The sequence below is a fragment of the Stenella coeruleoalba genome, assembly GCF_951394435.1.
Source record: "Stenella coeruleoalba genome assembly, chromosome: 8".
NCBI classification, from domain to species: Eukaryota; Metazoa; Chordata; class Mammalia; order Artiodactyla; family Delphinidae; genus Stenella; species Stenella coeruleoalba.
Genome location: NC_137154.1, coordinates 62,720,226 through 62,742,493, shown reverse-complemented (window position 1 = coordinate 62,742,493; position 22,268 = coordinate 62,720,226). Strand labels below are relative to the sequence as shown.

General features: G+C 36.1%; 1 protein-coding gene across 12 annotated transcripts in view; it reads left to right on the top strand.

Moving 5' to 3' along the window:
• The window catches only part of PICALM (phosphatidylinositol binding clathrin assembly protein), a 107,142-nt gene that overhangs the window by 18,463 nt on the left and 66,411 nt on the right, over positions 1 to 22,268 (top strand). For all 12 annotated transcript variants that reach the window (XM_079928298.1, XM_079928296.1, XM_079928297.1 and 9 more), the window contains exons 2-4: positions 13,609 to 13,751; positions 17,355 to 17,430; positions 20,611 to 20,713. In XM_079928298.1, the coding sequence (XP_079784424.1) occupies positions 13,609 to 13,751; positions 17,355 to 17,430; positions 20,611 to 20,713 (322 nt within the window). The remainder of the gene's footprint in view (positions 1 to 13,608; positions 13,752 to 17,354; positions 17,431 to 20,610; positions 20,714 to 22,268) is intronic.

Here is a 22,268-nt window from a genome sequence, read left to right as displayed (position 1 = left end):
AAACATAGCTGAGTGGCAGTAAACAACAACCATAAGTACTGACTTAAAAATCAGTTACAGAAAAAGAAATTAGTTACAGAGTTACAACTGGCAGCTAAGTTAGAAAGCTATTGATATTTATAAAGCAGCTGAGGAGGCTGAGACACTCCTTGCTTAACTGCTGGGAGAAAGCTGTTTCTTCCGATCAGGAGCTGGAAAACTTTTTAAGACAAGCTTAAGCTGCTTCCTGTCCTTGGGCTTGTAGACTTAACCTAGAAGTGCCTTTTCTTTGACTTTCTTCATCAGAGTTAGGTTTTCCTAACTTAGCCAGTGACCAACCAGAAGGTATGGTAGTTTTTGAGGCCCTTTTAAACATAGTTTACCTCTTCTCCTATTACTTAGAATTGGGAATGATAACATCTCTGGCAGATGACTGGAAAACTGCCTTATGTGTTCCTCTCATGTAAAATCATGTAAGCCCTACTCACCTAAAATCTGGTGAGTTGACTTTGTTTTGTAATATTCTTGGCTTTTTAAACCTTGCTTATAAATTAAGGCTTGCAGTTTCTGAGTCACTTGGAGATGGGGATGCCAAAACTCTTTAAACCCATTCCTTGTGAACTTTAGTTGAATGATATGGTTCCTTCCTTACACCCTGTCAACTTCAGTTTATTGTAGTCAGAATGAAAACGAGGATGCTAATGAGCAGAATATACTATACTAGTTAAGAGGTGGTTACTGTCTGTACTAGTAATTAGATTTGTGACGGCGAAAAAGAAATGTGTGAATTTTAGAATAATTAGAGAAGGTGAAGACAAGACTCGAACCATGTGAAATGAAGAGAGAGAGAATTGAGAGGAAAATATGTATATATCTTCATCCATTCCTCTAGTGGAAAATACTCTTAAAGACTCTAATTCCAGCACAGCTACTAGTTTGTGTTACTTTAGGTAGGCAAGGTAAGCAAGTATTTAAATCTTTACAATGGAAATAACAAAGCATCCCTTGCCTTGTCACAAGGCTATTGTAATACAAAATCAAAAGACTGAGGATGTGAAAGAACTTTGTTATAAAGTATGAAGAAATCCCTATGTATAAAGATTTTGCCCCTCTTACAATCCAGTGCGAGTAACTGGTTAACACTTCTCAGTGGAAGAAGTTGGGCTTTATAAACATTCTGAAGAAGGTTTTGCAGATGTCCTTGAGTTTGAGGTGGTTTCATAGTACTGTATTGGAAAAGTGATAGAGGAATATAGTCTACTAAAATGAGGGAAAACTCACCAGTAAAATATGATACTAAGTAAAATGAATGATATCTAATATTTAATCGTGCTTTAAAGTTTGTAAAGTACTCTAAATATGTTGTCTTACAGTTTATATTGTTGTGAAAATTAATTACTGCTATCCCTGTTTTTAAAATGGCGAAATTGAAACTGAGTGGCTAATTAACATGCTTGAAGTCATAATGGTAAAATAGTGAATCTAGAATTTGGTTCTGGATCCTTTGGTTATTCTGATGTCACTTCATCCTGTTACAGTACAGTCCTAGCACATGGAAGTGGATTCAGCCATGCATGGGAGTGTTGGAAGGAGAGCCTAGAGCAGAATTTTAGCGATTGGTGGAATTAGCATCCCCATCATTACTGTTCGATGCATTTTGGAAATGAATAGCACTTAGGATAGACTGTCAAATAAGTGGAGTCAGAGAAGAGCTCTAATAGGGAGAAATGAACTTTAAAGGAATAGAAAGAACTAAAAACAGACGTTCCTTCTCCTCACTGGCCAATCCCAGTCATTCTGGAAGGTATCCAATATAGCAGGGTCCTCCTGGTCTAGCAGGACGCCGGCGGCACAGCAGGAAGTGAGTGGTGGAAGAGCAAGCAAAGCTTCATCTGCCGCTCCCCATCACTCGCATTACCGCCTGAACCATCCACCCCCCCACCCCCCCACACCCCCGCCTTCAGTGGGAAAAATTGTCTTTTGGCAAGGATCGTAGCCTAAAAATAGTAGTCTTCAAAGTAGTAGCATTTTAGTTGGGTAGAAGGCTACTTGGGGAGCCTTTGTCACTGCAGCAAAAGGGAAATTGGTGTAAGGGTGGTATTGTAAATTGAAGGGAGAAAGGTGGTTAAATTTTCCCTGCTACTTGTCTGGACCATTTAAGATTTGTGTTACCTTACCATAACAAATCAAGTGAAAGATACATTCTTTCAAATTTGAGGAACTCTTCAGATATCCATCCACAGACAGAATGTGGATTTTGAAAATATATGTGATATTATCTATCTACCTAAATATAGATACTTACATGAAAGAATCAACTGTTTTTCTTAGTCTTTTATTATTAGCGTTATTGAAGTTGGTACATAAAAGCAGAACTAAATTAAAACCCACTGTAAGTACTATGTACAATATATGTTGTGTTAAATTGATTGTTTCCAAATTCTGTAGCAGCAGAGATCTGTTTATCAAAATGTCTTGTATTGAGAAATACTTAAAGCCTATATTTAGGGGAAATAAATCTGTAACTAACTGTGTAGAATAAGTTGTGATCCTGTCAACTTTTAATAGAAGAGCTAATCGGTTGATGACTTTTAAACAGCTCAAATAACTTTATTTTAGAATTTAAATAAATGTACCAAGTTCCTTCCCTATTCTCCTGCATAGTTCTGAAAAAGTGTTGTTTTCAGATCAACAAACAATTTTTAATGGCCAAAGCTTGGATTTTTAGATTCAAACTGGTGTTTTTTTCTTTAATATTATTGCATAATTTACATGGAATTTTTAAGTTAAAAAAAGTAATATCTTCAATTTTGACATCTTATAAAGCAGATTTTTATCTCAGAAGCTATTACGCCTTTCAAGAAAGTCATTTGTCATGAAAGTTTCAGCTTTTTTTTCTTTTATGCTGAGAAATAGGCTAACATGAGTTATAGTGAATTTTATAAGAACAGTTGTATGGTTACGAAATGTGTGAGAATGGAGATCTTTTGGCTGAAATACTCCGAGTGATTATTTTTTCCTGTAGAAACTTAAAGGCTCAAGTTTAAACTTACTAGGAAAAATACTTTGGCTTTAGTTTATTGGGATTTGTTAATAATATATTGATTACTCACATTTTTCACTTAGCATTATTTCAAAATTTAAAGCCATGTAGGTGGGTTATTGTTTGGTGCTTACTATTTTTGGTTTTATCTGTCATTACTGTTTACATCAGTTTGAAAAAAGGTTTTCAGAAATGGCATTCACTTTGTTACCCACTAGCTTTGAGGGGTCTCTTGATGCCTACTTCATGAACTGTAGTAGATGGCTGGTACCATTTTGACTCACTGAAGGTGAACGTATTGCTTTGATTTAATTGTGAAATGTGTGAATAAATGAGATTTCCACTGTCTCTACTTAACTACATAAAACTAGAGGCTTTGCAGAATCAACAAGATTGCTGTTCAGCATAACTTTGGTTTGGTAAGGGTGAAGCACACATAGGTGATGTAGAATGAATGGAATGCCTCCGTACTTCCCTACTATGTGGAAGATGGTAATTAATCATGGTGGTCAGTTCCATAGGCCTCCAAGCCACTGGTGACACCCTACCATTGTTGCTGTTAATTTTTAGAAGTCTGTTTATGCAAGACTCCTGATTATCATGTATAAATAGCAACCTCCCCCAAGCACCTGCCCCATTCTTCTTAAGGCCTAACAAATCCTTAGCACTTCTCACCATCTGACATGTTTTTGTTCATTTGTTTATTGATTGTCTCTCCCACTAGTATATAAGCTTCATGATGGCAGGAACTTTGTCCACTATTGTATATTTCTAACTCGTCAGACTGTTTGGCATATTATAGTATGCAGTGAGTATTGTAGAAGAAATGGGATTTCTGTTTGTTTGTACTGAAGTTTGCAAAGTTGTGGGAAGATGGAATATAAAGATTCTATTGTTCTAATTGCATTGGGGACATGAAATTTGTGCTTTCTGGGTGAGTAGACTTTGGCACAGAGGCTAACTGCAATTTGTTATTCCCTCTGTCTAGCCAGATTTAAACTCTTAAGAGAAGCCATTAAAATTCTTTTGGATTCCTACTTTTTAGACGTGGGGTTGGCTGTTACTGAATAACATTAACCTAGCTATGGGGAGGACTTTCTGTCTCTTATTCTCTCTTCTTCCCTCTGGATCTTAGAGTGGAGAAATGGACTTTTGTTTCACCTATAACTCTACAAGTATTTATACCATCATATCAACACATGTACAAGGAATCATGCCACACGTTGTGGAAGATAAAAGGAAACAAAAGATTCCTGAATTTATTTTAAAAAAGCAAAGAATGAATCTTGATCACTTAAAACAAAAATGGTGGGACAGTCAGGTTACAGTTAAGATTATGTTCCTGTTTTTTAAGCAGAAGATATTTTTGGACATAGAGGTGAAAATTTCTAGTATTTCCAATTCCCCAGAGAAGAAACTTGAGAATCATTTGCCTAGAGGTTTTTGTTGGGGATGAGAGGACAAAATAGAATGGTATAGCCCTCAGAGAAAGAAAAATGCAAAATATACTAGGAGTAGATGGTGATTGTCTATTAATTCCGTAGCTACATGTAGACTTTTATTAGGTCACTTATAACTAGAGTGACATATGGTTTATATTCCAAACTGGGTCACTTTCAAGAGTGAAAGTATATGCTATCTGAAGTATATGCTATCTGAATGGAACACTGGGACAACAGGTGTAAACCAGGACTGTTCCAGGAAAATCAGGGCACTGATCGCCCCTTACTAATAACATACTTTCCTACAGACTTAGTCCCAGTTCTTTGAACCTCTCCACATAATTTTTTTCTCCTTTAGAGAACTCTGATCTGCACTCATAGAATCTCAAGCTTTGGTTCCTTTTTCCTGGTCTCAGTGGAATGAAAAGAATTCGTTCCATATTTTCTGGAGCCCTGGACTGTTCTGGTTTACAGCATTGGTGGAGGTAAGTACAGAACTTGTAATGTATTGTTAGTTGACCTTTTATTTTGCTTAGGAAATCAGGTTTTGTGTGTTTCTGATCCAGTGTTCGATTGTTTTTGAGAATCCTGGTTATATCTCCTTAACTGGGCTGATGAACTATTACTAAGTTCCTAGAATGTAGTACAAAGAGAATTTGTAATTTTGGCATTTACTCTTAAATTACTCAATCTGTACTTTGTTTTCTTTTCTACAGGTGGGATTGTAATTCTGAAACTTCAGATCTTCAAAGAAGGGAAGGAGAATGCCTTGTGCTTGTACCATAGACATGTGATTTTTTTTTTTAAGTTGGAACACTGTAATGTTTTTATTTTGTTTAAATAAATTTAAATAAATTTTTTTATTCTTATATTAAGCGATGTGTTTTTATTCTATTAAGTAACTTTTTATTGTTACCTTACATTATCTGGTAAATTAAACATTAATACAGAAGTAATAGTTACCTCTGAGGTAGTGCTTACCAAAATGTGATTCTCCTCACCTCTAAGATCTTATTTGGAATCTGGGTTGGGACTAAACTTGTCTAGGTTTGGAAATTACGTGGAATCCTAAGCAGTCTCAAAATTAAGGGGTCTGTTTATAGGTAAGCTTGAACCCTTGTCTGGTCTTGCCAGTCCTGTTGTTTCTCTGTACAGTCTCCCATCTAGTGGTAGGAATGCAGAATACACCACAACACTGTGGAGAAAGCTTTAGGTTTTCAGACTTTTTCATATTAAGAATGCTTTTACATAGTAGGCTAAAACATTTTGGTAGTGGCGGGGGGTGGAAAACGACCATTTCACTTGAGAAAGAAGGTAGTGGCAGTGAATTCTGAGAGTATTCCAGGAGTATATGTTTCTCTGTGTAGTGCTTTCATGACTTAAACTTTCTTCTGCTCTTGTTGTAAGACTTTTATGTATGACAGATTGCGATGAATAAATAATAATAGATAATTTTAAGAGACAGGTTGAGCTGATTTGAAGAAGATGCTTGGTGTGTGATTAAAATTTTACGGCAACTACGTGATGATTCCATTAACTAAAACAATTTATTTTGAACTTTTAAAATTAAAGTATGGACGACTCAGCAAACTTGGCTTGTGTTAATCTGTGACAGAAGAGCTAAATTTCAGTGAAATATTAATGTAGAGTACCTTAGGGTTGGCTTTGTTTACCTAGTTCCATCTGAATTCTTTCTTCTCTTAGGAATTCCCTTTTTTTTTTTTTTTTTTTGCGGTACGTGGGCCTCTCACTGTTGTGGCCTCTCCCGTTGCGGAGCACAGGCTCTGGACGCGCAGGCTCAGCGGCCATGGCTCACGGGCCCAGCCGCTTCGCGGCATGTGGGATCTTCCCGGACCAGGGCACGAACCCGCGTCCCCTGCATCGGCAGGCGGACTCTCAACCACTGCGCCACCAGGGAAGCCCAGGAATTCCGTTTTTAGTTCTTCTTCTTTCTTCTGCTACAGATGTAAAGGAGGTCAATCCTTTCTCTTCTATTGGTTTTTAAAGTGTTCTGAAGGCACTGAACACTTCCTAAATCTGTTGTTTTAATTCCTCTTACTAAAAAAATTGATTTCTTTTGGTGGCCTCCATAAGCACCTGAAATTAGCACTGATGGAGGTGTTTTCAGGTTAATATCTTCTTCAAAAAAACTTTGTTTAAAATAAACAAAACCAGGTAATGAGAGAATTTGTGATGATTTATAGCAGCTTTTCTGTTGAATAGTTTCTAAGGGGGAAAAAAACCTCTCCTTTTACATGGTGATTAAAAAAAAAACAGTTAAAGAAAAACTTACCACTCAATAACCAGGTTAAAAATAACTATACTATCATACTATTAATATAACTATACTAATATATGATTATCAAATTGTAGAGTTATCTTTACATTTCTTAGTTTTCACGTGTGAATTCTTAGTCCATTCATTTTGCAGAAAACACGGTGACAGAAATAGCATATCTAGTTGTGCTAACAGATTGATTTTTCCTACAGCTGCAACTTGTTTCTTTTTAGTAAGATGGGAGTTTGCCTTACTTTCTTTATGGGTTCTGGAGATTCCTCAAGACTCACCTACCATGGTGAGAGATTGAGCTTGTATTCAAAATATTGGCCTACCTCTGCAAGAGTGGCTGCCGAATTTCCAGCTGTTATACCATGCAACGCTTGTACTTTTACCACCTCTTCCTCATATTCTTGAGGAAATAAAGGGACATGTCAGTGCTGTCCTTTCAACCATTGATCATAATATGCTCCAAAGGGTCTGGAATGAATTACAGTACAGGATTGGTGTTGGCTGTGTGACATGAGAGGTGCTTACTGAAATTTGTGAAATTATGGAAATAACAGTGATATAGTTCTGTTACATATTGGTTTTAACTACATGTTCATATATAACTTAATTGCTGAGTAATTTTGAAAGTGTTCAGTTCTTTTTGCATCATCCCATATTTGGGCAAATACACTATATATCGGAAAATATAGTATATCTATGATTTTAAAAATGGAATCTTACTCTGCATTGTTCTTTAACATTTTTTTTTTTAAATAAATCTATCTATTTATTTATTTATTTTTGGCCACGTTGGGTCTTTGTTACTGTGCACGGGCTTTCTCTAGTTGAGGCAAGTTGTGGCTACACTTTGTTGCGGTGCGCGGGCTTCTCCTTGCGGTGGCTTCTCTTGTTGCAGAGCACAGGCTCTAGGCGCGGGGTCTTCAGTAGTTGTGGCATGTGGGCTTAGTTGATCTGCGGCATGTGGGATCTTCCTGGGCCAGGGCTTGAACCCGTGTCCCCTGCATTGGCAGGCGGATTCTTAACCACTGTGCCAACAGGGAAGTCCCTTTAACATGGTTTTGATATAATATACTGTGAGCGTTTTCCCCACTCAGCTTTTCTTGCCATGTATTTGTTGGCCTCATAGTATTTCACTGTCAGACTGCTGCCATTTAATGAGCTATTGCTCCATTATTGGACGTGCCCACCCACATTGTGATTTAGGTATCCTAGCGTCATAGTACTTTTATCAAAGCCTTTTAGATACCTTTGTCATTTCTTTTTAGTACTTTGGATGCTCCTTTCTCTCCTCTTTTCAAATTAATTCAATCCTTATTACTTGTACTGAGCATTCTATATTTTGTGTCTTTCCCTAGTTTTAATTTTAACATCCAACTAAAATGTTGGTTAGATTTATTCCTTAAGGTATAAATCAGTCTGTGAAGACTGTATTTTTGAGTGAATTCTAATGGAAGTTATGTTAAAGTGTAACATGTTTCTCACAGAGGATCCCACAAACTTTAAAGATAAAATTATAACAGTTACATCTTAATTTGGACCGTGTTTTGTGACCCCTTACACAAAAAATTGAATGGAGTAAGGTATAAGACTGTTCATTTTGTTTCCCAGACATCTTTTGGCTGAGGTCTGATTTCAGCTTGCATGTTTTCTAAATACTTTCACACTTTTGCTAAGTGAAAAAAATTGTGCCAATACTTTATAGCAAAAGTTCAGAAACTGTTTTCTTTATCCTCTAGTTACTGGATATTTGGTGAATATTTTTTCTTTTTATTTGTACTCCTACCCAGGAAAAATTTCAGAGATCTGATCAGTGAAGGAACATTTGATGAACCACTTAATTTGCCTTCCAAACTGAGTGTCTCCAGTTTTCTGGATGGTTGACGAAATCAGTCTTATGTTACTAAAATCACTTATGAAAGCAGTTGCAAAAAGAGTATCTTTCGAAGTGACCCTTTTGAAAGAGACAATGATATGTGGCTAAATGATTTTATATATATATATATATATATAATTTTTTTTATCTTAAAGACAAGTTTTAGGCAAGCTCATTTATTAGAAAATCTACCTGGGTGTCAGCATAGTTTTGATATAGCCTAGAGAGTGCCTGTTTAGATGGGAACTTGAGGCCTCTACATTCTGCTAATGGTGCATGCCACTGGCTGGATTGCCTGACTTGCTGTGGAAGTCAGCCCCAAGTCCTGTAAGTTTCTAAAGTTGGTGAACTTTGCCTGGGGAGGTCTATACAGATGTGTGGCACGTTCTATGAATACGGCTGTAAGATTAATGAAACCATCTGGTAACTAGTTACTTCCGAAGTTTTGTACTTTGCTGAACATTTTCCCTTGAATACAAAATTTTTTTTTTGCATTTCACTACTTTTTCTGTTTTTTTGTTTTTAGTTAGCTAGAAATTTAGAACTTGCATTAAATTGGCTGGTTGGGTATTCACTTCGTATATGTTTCCAAGCACCCTTATCTTTTACAAAAATTTAATTCTATTAATAAATCTGTTATATTTAGTAGTGAGCTCCTGTGACCTTACCTATGGGTAAGCACCTAACCTGTGTTAATACAATTAACATTTATTTTATCTACCCCAGACCTTGTTTGTTGGAGAGGCATATTAAATAATAAAAGTGAGAACATTTTTTTAATATAGTAGGGATTGATTCTTTCTGCTGTCTCTGTATGGAAAAATGCTCTTCATTTCCATAGTGGGCCTGTTTTCTCCCTGCCCTTAAATACTAGAAATCCTCATGAATTCTCACCTACCTAAAGCAGAGAATCTATATGTCATATAGTAGTTACTTTTTGAGTGTAGGGTTTAGGATTTGTTACTAATGTAATATTAAAGAAGGTTTTACAGTTTTTAATATTCTTAAGGTAAATAGCTAAAAAAAAAATATGAGTTTCTAGTTTGGAAGCCTTTTGATTGGTAAAGGAGGTTTAATACCAAGTTTGTGCTTTTTAAGAAATGAAATCTGGATTGAGAATGAGAAAAGCAGTAGCTATCAAGATTTCCATGATGTGCTTGACTTTTGTTTGAAACAATTTGCTTTTGGTTAGTCAGAGGTGGGGAAAACATCTTCCTTCCTGAGTTGTTGGAGGTCAGATTTAAAAGCATTTTCAGGTTACTACTATAGTAGAAACATTGTTCAGAGGAAAAGTTACCCCTGGAGAAAATGACTGGTTGAGTTAAAGTACTATGGGGAAGTGTGTTCTGCAGAGTTTGTATAACCCGTGCAGTATTTTTTCTCCCAGTAATGTTTGTATATCTTTGGTTTTGCTTTTGGTCTACTCTGAATTCATGCATGAACTCATCTCATTTTTCCTGTTTTATGTGAAGTGTTACATTTTAGTTTCTGGAGTTTTCCTTCAGTTTTTATGTGGTCATTTCTAAAGCATACTATATAGTTTTCATAGCATTACGATAAACCATTATTTGTTAGATCCTCTTTAACTTGAAATTGAAAATTTTCACATGCGATGGGCTCAGGTTTGTTTTTCAACTTTTTGGGAACAGCAGGTTGTGCAGAGAGTTGTGGATCGTTGGTTTAGTCTACGTAAAAAAAAACCATTTTGGATGGTCCTGTTACGACTGTCCTTGTGCATACTAAAATAAGTGTATTTATTCAAAAAGTATGGGTGACCACTGTATGTGTTGCACTATTCTAGGCCTTTGGGGATACAGCAGAGAACGTAATAGAGCCCTACCTACATGGAATTTATACTTTAATTGGGAGAGAAAGACATTAAACAAATTAAAATGAGTTAGGTGATGATAAGTGCTTTGGAGAGAAATAAAGCAGAGTAAGAGGGTATAGTGAGGGTATGGAGGTAGAGGAGTGCCCTTAAGGCTTTACTACTTTTTATAAATATTGAGAGATGTTCTTCTGATGGATGGCATTTGAGCAAAGATCTATAGTAATAAAGCCAGGGAGTAAGAGAAGTGTGGATATCTGGGAGAAGAGTATTCTAGGCACAAGGAACAGAAGTACTGAGCTCCTGAGGTAAGGGTACTTGACTCATGGGAGGTATTGCAAAGGAGACATTAGTGTAACTGAAGCAAAGCGCTGCAGAGAGGAGAGCTGATCACAAAGGGAACATAGCATAGATAGAATATATATATTCTAATATATAAAATACTGTAGTTGTTGAAACTGAAATCTATACTTTTGGCTTCATTTAGGATCAGGCTCTATCTGACTAATCTAGCAGTTTACTTACCTCCCTGATTAAGAGTATGGAAATTACTAACAAAAGTGTTTGCAGGTTCCTTCTAAAATCTCTCATTGTAGAAGAAGAGAATGATGTGGAAGTAAATAATGAAAATGTAGAATTATGTACCAGCTTTAGTGTCTGTTTGGTGGGTACCTTAGTCTGTGGAGGAGAAGATTTCACAAAGGAAAAGACGTCATTCATTTTGAAGAATGAGCAAGAATGGAAGGATTCGGTTGTGTAACAGCAAAAGGTAACATTACAGAACGCTGGAAGGTGGTTCTGTGTTGGAAGCTAAGGTTCAAGAAGGAGGATATGGACAAAGATGAAATGTATGCCAATCCTGTAAGCATTTGGGACATCATTGAGCTTAGGCAGTGACAGTCAGTGTTGCGTTATAGGTCAGTTTATGGCCAGTTTAGAGAATGTTTGGAAGTGTGGCGTGGGTAAGACCCCAAATTAGGTATCGTTAGAAGTGAAGAGACCAGTCAGTCCAGCATTTTCTCAGTGGGGACAGTTTTGGGTGGGGTAATTTTTAATTGTGGAGTGTTAATTGTGCATTGCATGACAGTCTCCCTCATCCTTGACATTAAGTGCCAGTAAAACTCAGAGAGCGTGATAATCACTCTCCCCAATTTCTGAATGCTCCCGGAAGTGGTGACCTCTAGTTAAGGAAAAATGGGATCCGAACTCTGGCTTTGGCAGTGATAACGGGATGGAGAGGAGAAGGTGGGATTGCTAGAGGTTTAAGAGACTTGGTTACCTATTGGCTCTAGGGAGTGTTTATAAACACACACACACAGGTAGGAGCACCTTTGGGCAAGTATTGCGACAAGAAATTTTGTGACAGATTCAATTTTGGAAACTAAAATAAGATTCTGAGGAGTAAAATGACTATTGATGTCATTGTGAGAAAGTAACTGTTATATTTAAGAACTGAATAGCTTATCAAGATAGTTTCTAGAAGGATATAGAAAAATATATAAGGATAAATCCATGGGAAAAAAGGAAGCTAGAAATATAACTTCTTATAAAGTTCAGAACTTGACCACTGTGCTTGAAGTTTTAAAGGATTCAGAATGAGCAAGACATGGATAGGCCTTGCCCCCAGTAAATTATATTTTGAGAGAGAGACAGAAAATTTATCTTCGGGAATAAGGCAAGTACAGTATATTCAGTACCATAGGACTGGTATAAAGTACTATTCAAGAAGTTTTCAGAGAAGGCAGAGGTCAAATTATAAAATACCAGAAGTGAAATATCAGAAGCTGAGCCATACAAACCAAGTTGAATGTACTATTTAATTTTTGTTGCAGGTAGTCTCAATTGTGAAAACCTTGTGTCGTTCTCCTGTTCCATGGGCATTCTGTTTGACTGTTTTGTGCTTTGTTCTTCAGGCATTGGGGGCCAGGGTAACTGCTTCTCTAAAATGCATTTGCTTATCAAATGTTACTTTGTATAGTAATTAGACCTGTTAGAACAAACATTTTTGAAAGATTATAAGCAGATAAACGGTCATAGTTAACATTGATGTTTCTTACTAGCAATCACGGCCAAGTTAGGTCGCTTGAATTCATATTTAATCATTAGGTACTAAAGGTTAAAAGTGGACAAAACTGCTGATGAGGCACAGATAACTAATTTTTTCCCCTTTATGGTAGTTATAATGGAGGTATTTATACACTTTGTTTTATGCATACTTTAAAAATAAAACAACTCATTTCTTGGTCTTCCTCTTCATTAAGTCTCTAAATTGGACCATATTTTGTATTTTCTTCATTGAATTTGCCAGTAATATCTCTGAAGCAGATTGGAGGTGAAACTCTGAGGTATATTAACTTTTTTTTTCAGTTTTGGTGCTAAAACAATTGTGTATTAGATGATTTTATGGCAATACTTTCCAATTATTTATATTTTAAAATATAAAATTAGAACTTACATTGTTTTAACTGTTCAGAGTAATAATCAAGTAGAATTCCTGGATCACTTCTTTGGAAATTTATTGCATTGAGAAACTTTCAGTTCATTTTCAGTTTTGTTTGTCAGTGTTAGCTAGTTGATATCAAGTGAAAACTGAGCTAACTCAGTAGAACTGAAGGGAGAAAAGAATGAGAATTATTTTATTTAAACAAACTGAGAATCCTATCCACTCACAGACCACATATCTGCTCTTTCTATTAGTGCAAACACAGCATTCTAGGGGGGGATATTAATAAAGTGTTTGAACTTAAGCTTGTTTATGCTTCCATATGTATGAATTTTTAAAGTTCTTTTTTAAATGTAGGGATGTATAATATTAGTATTGTAACTAAAGGTTTGTGAGTAGTAAGAGAACTGAAAGTGTTACTCAAGGCCTTGAAACAGTTCCTTTTGAGATACATAAAATACTTCAGGATGAAAGGAGTTTGATTTACTTTCTGGTATTACTGATCAATTGTGTGATATTAATCAATGTGCTGTTTACTTCTCAGGTGGAAGTACTGTCTCAATTGTTCTCTTGAGAGATCTTTAACAACTTCTGCAAACTGTCCATTGTTGCTCCACTCTTTTTAGATCTTTACCCTATTAGTATGCAGATCTAGCATTAAAAATAAATGAAAGCCAGAGTAAATTAATCTTTTTTTTTTTTTTTTGCAGACTTAATTCAGTGCACAAATGAGATGAATGTGAACATCCCGCAGTTGGCAGACAGTTTATTTGAAAGAACTACTAACAGTAGTTGGGTGGTGGTCTTCAAATCTCTCATTACAACTCATCATTTGATGGTGTATGGAAATGAGGTAAGCAGTATTTTTAGTTAACAAGTATACTGGGGAGTTGACTGATTCAGCTTGTTTCTCTCACTGACACTTCAGAAATGGCTATAGCAACTGAATAATATAGGTAAAAAGGGCAAGGTGCTTATACAGAAATATAACTGTAGACCCTACACTTTGAGGAAAGATGGCCTTTAAGTCAGAAAGCAGAAAATGGGTCAGAGCACAGGGCACTTTCAGTAATGGGATCAGGAAGCAAAGATTAATGCCTAGAGATGGGTTCTATAAGCATCACTGATTTTTTGCAGGCCTTTGTGTATAGATTGTATGTTCGTCTATTTTCATTTACTTTTTTATCGTAGCCCAATCAGATTTCTGTCTGATCTGATGTAGTTGTCTATAGACGCTCTTTGCCTAGTTCAAGGCTGTGATATTAAGGACTAAGATGGCATTTTGCTGAGGAGACTGACTGAAGAACGCCTTCTTCAGCAAAGAGTTGTGTCTAAAGCCTTTGTTTCCCAAAAAAGGGTAACAGATAAGATGCATGAGCTTTTGCAATTAACTGTTTGGAGAGAATCATCTTGTTTTCCATGATAGCTAATTTTTGAGTTCTTACCTTAGGTGATTTTCCCAGCCTAGCATACTTACTTGTAAAATTGTGTCAAAAGGAGTATTTTAAATTGTGTTAAAAGAAAATTTGAATGGAACTAGATAAATCTGGTACCTTGGTATGTGCCTTAGAAAAATGCAGACCACTGGTTGCTGGGAGATAGCTCCCATAGAGATGGGGAGGGACTTTATTCATTTGTATCAGATTTATAAACATGACTTTCTGACATCATCACTTTACTCATTATTTTGGGTTTTTCAGTCATGAGACTCTGCTGTTATCTTTTTTTTTTTTTTTTGCGGTACGCGGGCCTCACTGTTGTGGCCTCTCCCGTCGCGGAGCACAGGCTCTGGACGCGCAGGCTCAGCGGCCATGGCCCATGGGCCCAGCTGCTCCGTGGCATGTGGGATCTTCCTGGACCGGGGCATGAACCTGTGTCCCCTTGCATCGGCAGGCGGACTCTCAACGACTGCGCCACCAGGGAAGCCCCTGCTGTTATCTTTGACAGATACCAAAGAGAACATCATTAGAGTTCAGAATTAAAGCAGAAATTTACCCATAACTCTTACATTGCAACAGATCTGTTTGCATATTTTGATGTTCCTTTCTGGTCTTTTTTATAGCTATAATAATTTATATAAAATATTATATTTAACTTTTTTATATATCACAGCATAAGAAGCATCTCCATATTCTGTGTTCTTTCTATTTATCATCTTTAATGACTACATAATTGATCATATGGTCCATCATTTTCTTAATTCTTCTCTTTCCTGGAAATTTAGTTTTCCGATTATTCACCGTTACAGTACCACATTGAATGATTTTATTTGTAGTTCTTAAGTTTTAAAAATTAGTTCCAGAAGCGTTACCTGAAATATGATTACTTGGGTAACAGACGTGACCATTTTTAGGACATATGTTACTCAGTTGCTTTCTCATTCATTATAAGCAGTATATAGAGTCAATAGAAAAATTTGGATATACTAGCCTCCGTGTAACTTGAAACGTTTTGATCTTAACTAGGATATTAGTTTCTGTTTTCATCAGGAATGTGTTTGTCTAAGATCATGATCATTTATTCAGAAGAATTTCAGGCTTGTATGTATTTTTTACCTTTCTAAAAAATATATATAGTTTATTCTTTAAAAAGAAATATATAGTTTATTCTTTAAAAAGAAAAAGCCACAAATATAACCAACTACAATGCTGGATAAGGAGGCACACTATCAGTGGTGACTTTCAGAGGTAAATAAGGTGATGATACCAGAAGCAAAAACTTTATAAAGGCAAAAAACCCAGAAAGTTGACTGTCATTCCTTACAGTTGACTGACAGAAAGAGAAAGGTAGCATTTCAGTAGTGGTTTTCAGATGAACTCTAGTTTCCCTTCAGCAGCTAAGAGAAATCCAATGCTCTGCTCTTTTTTTGGTGCTAGTTTGTACAACCCTCAGGTTTTTGCATTGGCAGGTGTTATTAGTCCGTGAGAGAGTATGCATAGGATTTCACTATGCTATGGTGTTGGAAATTACATAGAACAGTAGTTCTCAAATAGGGCAAGGGCGGAGAGTGATTTTCATCCCCAAGGGACATTGCTCATAACTGGAGGGGATGCTACTGGCATGTAGTAGGTAGAGGCTACTGGCGTGCTAAACATCTTATAATGCACAGGACAGGCCCCCACAAAAATGATCAGAATGATCAAAACTTATAAAAAAATCATAGAGTGTAATATTTTCTTAGGATATTTTAACACCTTTTTAAACAGGTTGTTTTAGGATAAATGATGAAACAGGAGTCTTCGATTTACAAATTGTTTTTCAAAATCCTGGTTTGTTTGGGGTGATCGCTGATGAACAAGATTGAGTCAGAGAAGTGATGGTGTACATAAAATTGATAATAATCCTCTGCATACATTTACAAAAAAGTAATCCTTTTAAAGGAAATCGAAAGGAGTTTCTTTAGCTATTTTAGAGGTTGTATGTAAAGGGAAGCTAAGGTAGTGTTCTGTGGTAAGCACTTTGGAGAGGGTTTTGACAGTATTTTGAGAAAATGAACTTTCATACGCATACCGACCCAACAGTTCAACCCTAAGTATATATCATGAGAAACTCTTGTATGTTTGCAGGTGGGAGACCAGTACAAAGATGTCAGTGAAACATTGTTAATAATAGTGAAATTGCAAAGAATTTAAATATCCGTATAGAAATGGATACATAATGATATAGTAGTTCATTTAAATGCTCAAACGTTGTTTAAAATGAATGAACTAGATGTACATGTATTAAATGGATAATTCTTGGGAAGAAGTTGTTAAAAATCACATTGGAAAAGAATAAGTACAGTATGGTATTTCTGTAAATTTAAAATAGAAAACAAAACTATGTACAGTTTATAGATACTTATATATGTAGTAAAATTGTAAAAACATTTGTGGGAATGATGTAAACCTACTTCAGAAAAGCCATTGCCTCTGAAGAGGGAGGGAGGGAAGGGAATGGTTTTGAAGGTGTGTGTCTTCAATAGTCTGTAATTTGATTCTGTAAGGGGTCTGAAGTGATTATGGTAATGTGTTTAATCTGGACAGTGGGTAAGAGGATGTCTGTAATATTATACTCCAGTATGATTACAGGTATTTTGCTTTTTAAAAAAAAAGTCATAAAAATTTTTGAGTCACCAGGTATCCGTGTAAAATAAGGGCACCATCTGAGTATGATTAACTATAGCCATAATATGCTATAGTAAAGCCAAAAATTACTGCTTCTAGTTTAAAAGTGCCTGTTTCCTTTTATTTTAACTTTAATACCATAGCTGTGGGCATTAGACTTTAATAAATTCCTGCATGCTAGTGAAAAATATATTTTATGTTTTTAGGGGGATTGAGGATGATAAATTTAAACTAGATAAGATTAATGGAATGTGTTAACCACCACTTTCTCCCTTAATTCTCAAATTAGAGTTTCTTAGATGGCAGTACTATTTGACATAATTATTTGTTTGTTTGTTTTTTTTCCCCAGCGTTTTATTCAGTATTTGGCTTCAAGAAACACGTTGTTTAACTTAAGCAATTTTTTGGATAAAAGTGGATTGCAAGGTAAAAAACAACTTATTCATTATAGAAAATCAAGAGTGACCCCATTTGAGGATTACTGCAGAGTTGAACTCTTTCCTTTAGAACATGTGCTATGGAGGAACCTCATGTTTTAGTGAGGGTTGTAGGGAAGGAAAAACTGTATTTTCATGTGAAGATAAAGATGGACTTCACTACTTGACACCCAGAGCTTTTTGAAAAGTAGCATAAGGTAGCAGTTTGAGAGCATGGGTTCTGGAACTGGACGGACTGCATTCAAATCCCATCTGTAACACTTACCAACTGCATAAACTTGAGCAAGTTACTTCACCTCTCTGCATCTGTAAAATCAGGAATAATGATAGCACCCACCCTGTAGGATTATCATGAGGCTTAACCTAGTTATACATGTAAAGTGCCTAGAATGATGCCTGGCAAATAGGAAACACTATGTAAGTATCTGCTTTCATTGTTGTTCTTATTATTTTATGCTTTATTCCAAGAAATGTAGTTGGGAATATCATATATTTTAGTAGCAAAGGTAAGCATTATGTGTTATTCAGATGAATTGTTCATTGATACTTACCTGTTACTTATTTTACTTTTAATTCAGTAAGTGGAAATTGCTGTAATCTGGTATTCTCACCCTCCATGTACATTCTGTCTTAATGGGATCTGTTATACTTAGTTCCAGAACTAGGCTGTTAGCATTATAGAATGTTAACTCTAGGAAGAGCCTCATAAAGGACATACTAAGACCATACTAAGACAAACTAAAGGAATACTCAGCAATAAGGTTCAACTGGGAAGTATCTTTAGAGATCTGTGAGATGTGTGCTGCGCTTTGAAAGATGGATGAGAACATGAGTTGGCTTAAGCAGAGGTACACAGATGGACGTGGATGTGAAAGAGAAAGGGTGTTTAAGATTTATAGAGCAAATGAATGTGAATAGAATGTAGGTGGAGGTATTAGAGAACATGTAGTGACAGATAGCCCTCAAGAAGCTGTCTGGGGCCAAAATCATGCACAAAAGATTTTGATATAGTTGGGATTTTGTAATGCAGTGAGAAACCATCAAACTTTTTTGAGTTGAGGGAGGAGGACAGAGGGAGTGTGTGTTATAAAGAAAGCACCATAGCACAGTGCAGGTTGGATTCGAGTGAATAAAGTCTTAAAGACCTTGAGACTGCTCTGGTCATTATTTTGGTCATCTGGTAGAGAGTTAATGAGGGCCTGAATTGTGGTTTTTACGGCAATAAAAATCAATGGAATTTAGTGACTAACTGTGTTTGTGTTTAGGAACTGTCCAGTTCAATACTTATTTACTTTTGGCAGATGGAAGTATTAATTAGAATGAATTGAATACCCAGTCTTCCAGAGATTCTGGAAGGTCAGTAATCTATACATAGGACCAAGTGTTACAAGATTGATTTTACTTTAATGAGAGATATAATGCCTTAAATAGTTAAGGGGGAAAAAAATGAAGCAGTGGAATCCCTTTTTCAAATAAAATCTTAAATAGAAGCTAGATACATATAACAGATGAAACTGGAGCTGCTGTGTTTTCCGGAACATGGAGAAAACTCTGCCTGCTCATCTTTTTATTTCTGGTTTCCCCCTTATTCAGTTCATTTGAACTGTAAGAGTCTGTGGAAAGCAACATACAAACCACTACTCTAGAGCAGAAAATATGCATATGTCCAAGTGGGTTTTTTGTGTCTTATTAGCTACTGATTTTCTACTTTCTTAAGATGGAAATTAAGCACTTCTAGTGATAAGGTTTTAAGGCTTTCATTCCTTTTATGTAGAGAACAGTTTTTAGGCCTTTTATTTAAAGCTCATATTCTAAAGAGATTATGAAGGTAAGACTGAAATGGTAATTAAAGTATATAATTCAGTGGTGTTTTTGTAGTTTTGATTGCTGATGTATTTTGTTGGGTGGAGTCTGGTATATTTTCTTAAATATATAATGGGTGTATATAATACAAACTTCCAGTCTGGTGAGTGAGATAGACACTGTGTACATCTAATAGCTTTGAGCTGTACTTGGAGTAAGAATAATATGGGAGCACAAAGAGCTCAGGGAAAGTTTCAGAGATTGAGCCTTGAAGGATAAGAGAGATTTCTCCCATTATCGAGGATGGAGTAGAGTGGATTAGAGGGGACAATATTAACTAAAGAGCTGAAGAATGTGAGTATGTAACACCTTATAAAATGCACTAGTAGCTATGAGAATATCTGAGGGCAGTGATTTTTTTTTTCTATTTACTGATTTTTCTCCAGTGGCAAATTAGTAGGCACTCAAGAAATATTTGCTGAATAAATGAATTGGTGATTATGTTAAATCCAGTCACTTTCCTTTCCTTTCTTTCTTTCTTTTTTTTTTTTTTTGCTTGTTTTGGTATTATCTTTTTAAAGTAGCAGAGACCATCAACAACTAAAGTTGAATGTGTTAGATGAAGATGACCTAAAATAGAATGATAGAATGGACCTGCTTGTACAATGAGAAGCAAAAATTTGTAGACCTCACTGAGCCAGGCAATAGCTAAAACACAAATTTTTTTTTTAGTAATACTGATTAGATTTTTATGGTGCTGAAGTTTTCAAATCTCATGATTGTGATGAAACAAAATCTTAGAATGATTTAGGTATTCATTTTGGAAGTTTAGTTGAAATCATTCACATAATTGTTTTTTGTTAGGCCTTAAACTTTCGTATTGCCATTTCTTTCATTGTACTATGCAGTAATTTTCTCTGCTACTTATAAGGTTGGCACACATAAGTTATAGTTGTTCTAAGTCATATGCAGCTAAAGATTAGTAAGTATGAAAATAATTAAATTGATTAATGATTTAAGGAGTGGGGTTGTGGTTCCATAGGATGTTAAATTTGAGTTATGAGGTTATCAGGTAGTATAAGAAAACAGGCTTTTCAATTCCTGATAAATAAAAGATAGGAATATTGGTCAGAAGTAAAACAGAATTGTTGTTTTATTGAAATTCTAAGGGGGAAAATTTTTCTAAGCCACATATGACATAACTGACTTTAAAAATGTTAAGTATTAGATTTTAATGTCACTTAATTTACATCACTAAATTGAAGGTGGGATAACAAGACAATATGGCCATTGGATGAAATGAGTTGGTTTTCTAAGCTAATTGGGATTTTAATTATGAAACCCTTTTCTGTTTCTTTTCTTACAGGATATGATATGTCTACCTTTATTAGGCGGTATAGTAGATATCTAAATGAAAAAGCAGTTTCATACAGACAAGTTGCATTTGATTTCACAAAAGTGAAAAGAGGGTGAGTTAAGCTTGCTTTTTTTTTTGATATCTGATGTATTTTAATATTTTAAATATAAATCGTAGGCATTATTGATTATGCGTTATGGAATTTCAGGCCAGTTTTAAAAGGTGAACTTCATTTTTCTCTGAAGAAGTATATCAGATACTTTTTGCACTAGGATTTTCAAAGTTCTTTTGAATTTTATAACAGCTTTATTGAGACAATTCACACAACATAAAATTCACCCTTTTGAAGTGTATAATTAAGTGGTTTTTAGTATATTTATAAAGTTGTGCAGCATCACAGCTATCTAATCCCAAAACATTTCATTGCTTCCCATTTTCCTCTTCCTCTAGACCCTGACAACGACAAATCTACTTTATATCTCTATGGATTTGTCCTGAACATTTTGTATAAGTGGAATCGTACAATATGTGGCCTTTTGTGTCTGACTTCTTTCATTCAGCATAATCAAGTTACAGCATCTTTGTTGTGGCATGCATCAGTACTTCATTCCTTTTTATGCCCAAGTAATATTCTATCATGTAGAGACACCATATGTATATACATGCCACATCTGGTTTTTTTTGTTTTTTTTTTTTTTGTTTTTTTTTTGAGGTATGCGGGCCTCTCACTGCTGCGGCCTGTCCCGCTGCGGAGCACAGGCTCCGGACGCGCAGGCCCAGCGGCCATGGCCCACGGGCCCAGCCGCTCCGCGGCATGTGGGATCCTCCCGGACCGGGGCACGAACCTGCGTCCCCTGCACCAGCAGGCGGACCCCCAGCCACTGTGCCACCAGGGAAGCCCCATACCACATCTTTATACATTCATCTGTCCTTGATGGACACTTAGGTTGCTTCCATGTCTTAGCTATTGTACATAGTGCTGCTGTGAACATCGGGATTCATGTATCTTTTTGAATTAGAGTTTTGTCTGAATATATGCCCAGGATAGGATTGCTGGATCATACAGTAACTCTATTTTTCATTTTTTAAGGAACCTCCATACTGTTCTCCATAGTGGCTGCTCCAGTTTACATTCCCACCAGCAGTGAAGGAGGGTTCCTTTTTCTCTACACCCTCTCCAGCATTTATTGTTTGTAGACTTTAATGATGGGCGTTTTGACTGGTGTGAGGTGATACCTCATTGTAGTTTTGGTTTGCATTTTTCTAATAATTAGTGATATTGAGCATCTTTTCATGTGCCTGTTGGCCATCTGTATGTCTTCTTTGGAGAAATGTCTATTTAGGCCTTTTGCCCTTTTTTAAAAAAATTATTTTTTTATTCTGCCCATTTTTGGATTTTATTTTTTAAATTTAATTAATTTACTTTTGGCTACATTGGGTCTTTGTTGCTGCACAAGGGTTTTCTCTAGTTGCGGCGAGTGTGGGGTACTCTTCGTTGTGGTGCGTGGGCTTCTCATTGAGGTGGCTTCTCTTGTGGAGCATGGGCTCTAGGCACACAGGCTTCAATAGGTGCAGCACACTGGCTCAGTAGTTGCTGCACGCAGGCCCTCGAGCATGCGGGCTTCTGTAGTTGCTGTGTGTGGGCTCAGTAGTTGTGGTGCGGGCTC